The following is an 8,638-nucleotide window of genomic DNA, read 5'->3' on the forward strand; positions in this document are numbered from 1 at the left end:
CAAAAAAAAAAAAAAAAAAACAACCCTTCTTTATTAGCTACTCATTAGTGTGATTAGATTACTAATGTCTATTTGCGTCGGATGATTAAGAATCTTTGTCTTTATCAGTTTTACTAAGTTCTAATTTGGCTTTATCAGTTTTATGCCGTCGCCTAAGTTCTAATTTGGATTGAAATGGTTAGGTGATGTTTACATAAAATTAATTAAAATTTTTTGGTATTATGGAACTAGTAATTCTTACTTGATCAATCCTTGCTCTGCGTCTGTATTTTTGGAGTCATTCGATCACAAACAGGAAATGCAGAGGTGCCTATTGTGTAGATCTGTAACAATGGTCGATATGAGGAAGAAGGACAAACCTATTTCATTTTTAGTTGGGTCTTGTTTGGTTTGTAAACCTAATTATAATTAAGGATATAATAGACATTTTATCATTTATCATCTTCTTAAAAGAGTCACACCTTATTTGTTTGCAGATGACTCATCTGAGTCGTCTGGATCTGAGTGAAATCACCTGACTCATCTGGATCTGACTCACTAAGGTATGAGTCAAAAAATATGTTTGTTTTGTGAGTCAGACCTGACTCAGCTGACTTGATTTTTTTGGACAGAAAATGCCCTTGTGCACATTTCAAACCATAATATATATCACTACTGAATCATCACAAATTGTTCCATTCCAGTCTAAACAACTTCCCTTTTTGATGTAATTAAACATTACCAAACAATAAAATCTAAAGATTTCATTCCTAAACATAAAAGAAGCAACAAAATCTAAAAGAGACTAGCTATCTCATCACGTAAGTTGTTCATATATATCTGCTCTTGTCGTCCAAACAGACGAGGTGCATTTTCTTCTGTTTCCGCTTCCACTTCGACTTCCACCTGTGTCTCATTCATATCAAATGTCTCATTCTCATATTCTTTAAATAGCCAATCATCCAATGCATTACGACGTAGAAAGTTATGTATTGACATGCAAGCAATGGTGATATCTCTTTGAGTCTCAAATGAGTAAGAAGGCATTTTACTTAAGACGAGAAATCTTACTTTCAATACCCCGAATGTTGTCTCAATCACATTCCTCAATCGAGCATGGGCTTGATTAAACTTCTCCTCTTTTGCTGTAGGAGGTACTCTTCGGTAATCACCTATCCAATACCTTATGTTGCGATATGGATGTATAAAACCCTGTGTATGAGAGTATGCAACATCACATAGATAGTATTTGTCTGCAAATTTTCAACAAAAACATTATGAAGTCATGCTGATCAAACTGCAGCAAGAGGTAACATATATGCTAGTCCAAAGTAAGGAAAGAAAAATGAAACTGAAGCATAAATCAATAAGGTACGACAATGCGAATGACCAAAGTGTAAAACAAGAATCCATGTCAACAACACAATAGTGCATACACATATAGGAATAAAGCAAGATGAAAATTACCTGGTGGAGGTAAAGGAAACTTGAAAGATGGATCACGCACTGCCTCGATCAACACTCTCGAGTCATGAGCAGTGCCTTCCCATCCAACCATTACATACAAAAAAGTACATATCCCAATCACATATCGCAAGCACGTTTTGGGTACATTCTCCTTTTACCATTCCTCTATACGGTGTTTGCTTCTCGACTGGAATACTCGCACTAATTAAAGTGCCATCCAATGCACCAACAACACCTTTGAAAGCACCTTCTCTAAGACGTTTATGCCTTTTAGTTATAGCTGGCTTGTCAAATACATTAGACGGATGAGTCAGCAGACCAAATATTCATAACAGCCAACATTTCATGAAAATACTTACTAACGGTTTCACCCGAATGTTGAAAGTGATACAAAATTACACGATTCCTGCAGTTGTGCCCAATTGTGTATAAAAATATTGCCATATTCTCCTCTACTTCTATATATTTACTATCCTCTAAAAGTCCTTTGGCTCGGAATTCATTGCATAATAGGGTAAAAGGAACCTTACTCATTCTCAATAGGTTGTACATATTCCTCGAATTTCCATCTAACAGGTCTTGGGTGAAAGCCTTTCCCGTTAAAATTGACTTCTTGTACTTCGGGCGTACACGCCGTTTAGTCTTCTTAAGTTTCTTCACTAACAAACATAAAATTACTAGTTGAGATAATAACGTTTTAATTTTCCTGAAAAGACCAAGTAGATGAAAGAAACTCAATTTCAATACAATATTTAGTAGAGATTGGTGTACTCAAACAATACCCAATACTTTTAAGGAATCCAGCAAACTCAGTTTCAATACAATACAAGCATTCATTCACAAACCTATGTAAGAAAATGAGTATTTGCCTGTATTTAAGTTCTCCCCTTCTGTAAACCCTCTTCCTTGTAGCCATTCAATCTGCAATGAAATGAAAGAATAAGGTTAAAAACATAAATAAGAAAATAACCATCAAGCAATTGAATGTAACCAATAAGAAAATACAGATTCATTCATCCAGCATTCACTCATTAAGCACAAATAAACACAAATAATACTGATTTATCCATTAACTTCAATAAATACTCATTCAACATTCAACATAAAATAAAACTCGAGTATGTAATTAACAAACATGAATGTTTTGCAATCCTAACATCTCTAACTATTTCCTAATTTCTCAACATCTCAATGGATGAGTATTCAAGATTTCTCAACGTTCTTTTAAAAGTTTGTGTACAAAGGCAACACGACGCTCATCGCTTTTCAAACTGACAAACAATTTCTGCCAACCAGGCATATCTGAAGCTTTTAGACTTATGATCAAATACTCATCCATTGTGATGCAATCAGTCTCAAGTAAATTATCCAAAGCTTTCACGAATTCGGCTGCGCTATCCTTTTCTAGAGCAAGTTTCTTATTTTGAAGATGAGTCTTCATCGATGTTACAATAGAAAAAACTTTCTCAGTTAATAGATCACTTGATTCTTCCTCCATTTCCTTCTTCCTTTTCCTGCCACTCCCCTTTGCATTGAGACTAGAATCAACCTCGTTGTCATCCATATTAGTTTTTTCTTTTCCATGACTTGTACGAGATTCAGATCCATTATTTGAAACCCCTGCAGTTGTAGAAGTTCCAGCTGAACAAGGTGGTTCCACTCTTCCAGGCGTATCTCTATTAGCTCCAGTGGAGAATTTCCCATCAAATAAATTCTGCAACTTCTCTGCATCTTCCAGTCCCTTGTTCTTGAATTGACTTGTATTTTTGATTGTCTGCATCAATTAGAAAGTAAAACCAATAAGTATGTTCAGCTGTTTAAACAATCAAAGTTATAATTATATGCACCAAACAGAACATGACCGGTTCATTAAGGTTATGCAAATATTAAACACGGAATATGCGCAAAATAAAATTAGTACCAAGCAAAGCCCCTTAAAAATTAGCCCTTTTCACATATATGGATATACCCTTGTTATTGATGATCTAAAGGAGCACATAAACCTAAAGTCACAGGACAAGGTATAATTTTAATTTGGACTTAAAGAAAGAGAGATAACAACTAATTGGTTTAATTGAAGTGCGGCATTTAAAGAAAAACAACGATAGAAGAAAGCCAGACCAGGGCTTACAAGCATAAATTTAATTCAATCATAAAGTCCAAACAAAACTGAAATAGTCTTTTACCTTGTCTAATTCAATCCATTTCTCTTCGCTCCAATCAAAAGTGTTCGTCTCCGCGTTATACCCATGGCCGGTTCTTGCTAAGAGACGGGACCAAGTAACATATTGGGTTCGCAAGTAATCCCAGTGGTTTCTCAACTTTTTTTGTGTGATGGTGCAGTCATACTTCTCAGAAAAGAACTTGCACAAATTTCCCCACGAAGTTTGCTTCAAAGAAGTTCCAGAAAATCCATACTCAGTAGCTTGTGCCAAACACTGGTCAATAAATAGCCCTCTAAATTCTGGGACGCTCCTAAAAGTTATGTTATTCGCTTTTTCATCTTCTTTTTTCTCTATAGAGAACTAGCATAGAGTAAAACAAATACAAGACGTGGGTAATTTGAAACAGAAGAGAATGTGCTAACTACAGAAAATTACCAGACAAAGTAAATTACCACTAAGCATGATCTTTATGCATTCAGGATAGAGGCAAACGTCATATAAGAGAGATCTAGCAAACAAAGTAAACAGAGTATCTGTTTTTATTTTTTCAATCAGCATTCATTGTTGATTCTCTCATCCTAACATTAGACACTAGGGGTTTTCATTGTAAGCATGGTGGGTCTACTGATCATACTGTGACAAGCCTTATTGTTCTATGTGCTCCAGCACTATAATAGTTTGACTGCAAATGTTTACTGACACATGAGTATTATGGACAATAACAAACAAAGAAGTATTTCTAGTAGAACGAATACACTAAAATAGAGAGCACAATAGTAACATCACATGTGTTATTACCATAAATGCAGACTTGGCAGGGGAAGAAACAAAAAAACAAAAAAAAATGATACGAAGGCATTGATCTTACCTTCTTCGGTTTCACCCTTTCTTCAGTTCCCTGTACACCCAAGCACCACCACCTTAATATTGTTCCAAACCACCCTTAAACAGAAAAACAACTGACGAATTCAAACTTCAACAAACAAATTTGAAAATGTAAAAATAACAAACCTATTCTTCATGAGATATAACCCATCAACAACCAAAACCAAATGCTCAAAATCCAGGGTGTTTCTCTCAATTCTAGCATAACAGATAAAGTTCTGACTCACTGAGACATCGACTGCATTTTAACGATCCGACTCTGGGTTAGGCATAGACATGGGACCAGTATGGAAAATGCCCTTAAGGAGTGATCCCCAACATACAGACTTGAAACTTTACAATGCCATCACGTTGTCTATTTTTTCTTAGACTTGGCCATATTGTCGTGCAAAAGTGGATATGGGTGCGAAGGAAATTTCAAAGATTTGCGGCCAATTATATACAGTGAGTTGTTAATTATGTTGCACTATATATATATATATATGTCCATATCACGTTTGTGAATAACTAACACTACAAGCATACTCCTAAGAACCACTTAACTAATGCCAACAGTAACTACTCTAACAGTCTAACGGTCACTTACGAGTTGGGCAAATCAAACTAAGTTACTTTCAGTGATTGTGTTGTTTATTGTTACGCAATGGGTTATCGTCGAAAGAGAATGTGTATGCTGTTTTTTTTACAAATAGTGGGTTTAGGGAAACGTTTAGTTATTACAATTTCATCAATTCCATATGATCCAGAATGATAACACTAAACTTTACAATTTTTTGTCTATAATATTTTTTATCAGATCCATCAAACTAAAATCCAAACCCATGTCAATGAGAAAGTAACTATGACATACAACCCTAAAACAATTCTCATTTCACTCTATTGAGACCAGAATGTACTCTTAAGGTTCAACCAAATTTCACACTTTCCATACTAGATTGACACTGACAACAGTAGCCAAACATGGTATACCACCCAACCACCATCCACCACCACCTCCAATCACCACAAATTACACAAATAGCTCATAAGAAAGTATAAAAAGAAAAGGAAAACCAAAATGAAATCCCTGGTTGTATGGTCTAAAATCTTAACTATAAAAAGGAAAAACTCATGTAATATCATAATTAGCAAGTACAGTAACAATTCTCTCCTTGGAATTTTCACAAACACAATAAATATTCAACCAGAAAATATAAATTAAAACTCATATTTTAAATCAAATAAAACCCATATGATAAATCACATAAAACCCATATGAAAATGAATATGGATGAAGAATTATACCTGAAGATGATGATGTTTCAAAAAGAAGCTTTAAGATGATTTGAAAGAGATGAAAAGATGAGATGAAAGTGACGATGGAGATAGAAATTAGTGGATTTGTAGAGAGAAATGAAGAAGATATCAGTTGAGAATAGATCTAGGGTTTGTTTCCGTATCCCCCATATCTGCTCTCGACGGAACAAACAAAGAAAATGAGAAAGGATGCGATTTTTTGATATAAAGCATCAAGGTCATTTTTATCAATTTCAGTGACTCAGAGATGTAATCAGCGACTCAGGGGCATGGTAATGCCTGACTCTATAGGGCTCGAGTCAGGGGTTAGCCCTGACTCAGATGCCGACTCACAGGTTACAAAAAATGCAAACCAAACAGTCTGACTGCTGACTCGGCGCGAGTCAGGGGTTGACTCAGACCCAGACGCCGAGTCAGCTGCAAACAAACAAGTTCTCAAGCTTTCCTCAAAAGTTTTAGTCCCTCCCCTTAATCCTTCCCTCCTCGAATCAGAAGATCAAGCAAAACACTATAAGAACCTCATGGATTTATCGTTGTGAGAACCACTTATGTATAATAGTTGTAGAAAAATAGAGAACGGTGGTCAGTAAAAGTGGAGAATCTGAGCGAGAACAAAACACTCGTGAACTATGAAAAATACCGTCGTAAGAACATCATCTTTCCATTTGTCTTAATTAAATCATAGAGTAAACCACCATATGTATTGAAGACCATATGCGAGAGCAACAACATCTTTGATCTTGGTGTTGATGACCATATGCCAGAGCGAGAGAACAGAAATTAGAATGAAAGAGTTATTGGGCCAAAAACAGCGAAACTTCTTCTTCACCGTAACACCTTCACACTCCTGTAAATCTCGACATAACCATATTCTTTAAAATAAAAAATAGATCTTCAGTAGTTAAAGTGTAATACGTACGGTTATGGTAGACCTCAAGTGAGTCACAATCAGAAACAATATATCTATGCAAAATAAGATAACTCTATAGGGACTATACCCAAATGTAATGTCCAATTATATTCTCTATTGTAAGCAATGTATACTATAGGGATTATATTTGTACATGTAAATTACGGAATGCTGATTTGACGCTTTATGTTTGCTCATTACGCGAAGATAGACTCTACAATAGTCAAAAGGGTTATGCGGATCAGCTTTCGACATCACCATTTCAGTAACCTTAAATAAACACTACTGATCTGTATCGCCAAGTTTATGTACGTAAAAATTATGTACGTAACAATCAAGTAAGTGAAATTTCGACATCTTTTACTTGGACTACGACTATCTAAAAAGATGATTGGTAAAATATATTCTGAAAACTATGGTATGTGGCCAACATATAAAAAGATGGCATGACATGCACTTGATTTCAAATGAAAATGACATGCACATTCATGGAAGCTCTATGCTTCTCCATTTTGACATGCTTTACAAATTTGTACATTCATGGAAGTTGTATACTGCTCCATTTTGATATGCTTTACAAAATTGTGCTGTAAGCTTACCTTTTTTTTTATCGGTTACTGTAAGCTTGCATTGCATCAGTGCTTTCTTTACCAAAAATATCAGGCAACAAAAATAGAATTTATTACGCATATTGAACGTGCTAACATTTTAACTTATATAGATAAGTATAGACCTCAGTTCCTTCTTGAGATACAATGTGTTTCATTTGGGACAACGGGAAGTATCAGATCGCAGCAAACCAGTATCAATATATATATAGAAGAAGGATAGATAAGTATGACATTATTAACGGAGTGGAATAATTTGAGAGTGAATTGGAAAGAATATAAAGTTAGTTAATCTATCTTCAGCATAAAGTTTTTCTATTAATTTTTCTTATACAAATTTTGTTATTATATTATCATCGAATGCTTATATATTATATTATCATCCAATACTATATACAGATTCCATTAAAGTAATTTTTTTGTGTAAGATAAAACTTGAGCTTGGAGAGTTTTAGATTGTTCACCAAATAGTGATCGCATGAAATGTCAAACTGTTTCACTGCTAGATTCTTCGTTCTTTTTAACAGAAGCCTTCTCATCAACCTATTGCGTCTTTTGATTTCATACCAATATCCCCTTAATAGAGAAAATAAATAAACAAAATTTTTGATTTCAACAACCTACGTAAACAATAATAAGAATTTTATGCATCAATAAGCCCGTAGTAAAATTAAATAAAATCATAAGTTATTGATTGAATAATTTTTACAGACCATAGTGTTTCTTCACGATTTCGTACACCAGCCGATTCTCCCTTCATATGGATACTTTGTTTCCTTTTAAAAAATAAAGGAAAGAGAAGTCGTCAGAAAGCGAGTAAAAGAAAAGAGAGATCCATAATAAGGAGATGTGGAGCGGCCGTAAAAAGAAAAATATAGGGTTGGGAGAAAAACTTACATTATCTTAATTCTTAATATTTGTTTTCATTATGTGCTTGATCATATTCACTTTATTTCGATTTATTATATCTTCAAAAAAAAAATTAGTAAAAATCAAATCAAAATCAAGAAAAGTTTTTCAAGATTACAGGAAAAAAAACAGGATTTCACGATTCCATGCCTCTCATGACTTTACTATCAAGGCCACAAATCTAAAAAATAACGGTTTCAATAGTCATGAGCTCCCACTGCCACACCCATTGATCACATTTTTGATCTTTATACAAAACAAAAAATGAATAGATTAGACAATAAAACTGTAAAGCGGAAGATAAAGAAAAACAAAACCAACTGTAACCTAGCAAAATAAATCGCAAGATGCAAACAATCGGATTTGTTGTTGGTTAGATCCCTTTATATAGAGCGACCAAGGTTTGAAATTCCAAAAAA

At 34.4% G+C, this 8,638-nt stretch overlaps 2 protein-coding genes and 1 long non-coding RNA gene across 5 annotated transcripts; all 3 read right to left on the reverse strand.

The window, feature by feature from the left end:
* Positions 1–774: 774 nt before the first annotated feature.
* Positions 775–1,661, reverse strand: LOC113347429. Its single transcript, XM_026591116.1, has 3 exons — positions 1,447–1,661; positions 1,051–1,232; positions 775–885 (listed from the first exon to the last, which is right to left on the reverse strand). Exons 1-3 carry the CDS (start codon positions 1,535–1,537, stop codon positions 775–777), a joined length of 384 nt encoding a protein of 127 aa, XP_026446901.1. The 5' UTR covers positions 1,538–1,661.
* A 986-nt stretch (positions 1,662–2,647) lies between these two features.
* Positions 2,648–6,490, reverse strand: LOC113347508 (L10-interacting MYB domain-containing protein-like). The gene is made up of 5 exons (XM_026591216.1): positions 6,485–6,490; positions 5,781–5,916; positions 4,480–4,553; positions 3,633–3,971; positions 2,648–3,220 (listed from the first exon to the last, which is right to left on the reverse strand). Exons 1-5 carry the CDS (start codon positions 6,488–6,490, stop codon positions 2,660–2,662), a joined length of 1,116 nt encoding a protein of 371 aa, XP_026447001.1. The 3' UTR covers positions 2,648–2,659.
* Positions 6,491–6,649: 159 nt separating this feature from the next.
* On the reverse strand, positions 6,650–8,559 carry LOC113325818. Of its 3 annotated transcripts, none has more exons than XR_003348137.1 (3): positions 8,208–8,559; positions 8,024–8,086; positions 6,650–7,886 (listed from the first exon to the last, which is right to left on the reverse strand). It is a non-coding gene; the product is annotated as an uncharacterized LOC113325818 (long non-coding RNA). The 3 variants fall into 3 exon arrangements; XR_003348136.1 differs by having other exon boundaries at positions 6,650–7,930; XR_003348131.1 differs by lacking the exon at positions 6,650–7,886 and having other exon boundaries at positions 7,901–8,086.
* Between the last annotated feature and the right edge of the window lie 79 nt (positions 8,560–8,638).

The sequence above is a fragment of the Papaver somniferum genome, chromosome 1 (assembly GCF_003573695.1).
Source record: "Papaver somniferum cultivar HN1 chromosome 1, ASM357369v1, whole genome shotgun sequence".
Taxonomy (NCBI): domain Eukaryota; kingdom Viridiplantae; phylum Streptophyta; class Magnoliopsida; order Ranunculales; family Papaveraceae; genus Papaver; species Papaver somniferum.

Excerpts from the sequence above, each read along its gene's own strand:
- LOC113347508 (XM_026591216.1), bottom strand. Across the intron at positions 3,972-4,479 it reads AAAGGGTGAAACCGAAGAAG|TTCTCTATAGAGAAAAAAGA; the intron begins GTAAGATCAATG and ends ACTCTATGCTAG. Across the intron at positions 3,221-3,632 it reads AATGGATTGAATTAGACAAG|ACAATCAAAAATACAAGTCA; the intron begins GTAAAAGACTAT and ends TAATTGATGCAG.
- LOC113347429 (XM_026591116.1), bottom strand. The coding sequence starts at position 1,537 with ATGGTTGGATGGGAAGGCACTGCTCATGACTCGAGAGTGTTGATCGAG. Across the intron at positions 1,233-1,446 it reads GTTTCCTTTACCTCCACCAG|ACAAATACTATCTATGTGAT; the intron begins GTAATTTTCATC and ends GAAAATTTGCAG. Across the intron at positions 886-1,050 it reads CAACATTCGGGGTATTGAAA|GTGGAAGTCGAAGTGGAAGC; the intron begins GTAAGATTTCTC and ends AATGAGACACAG.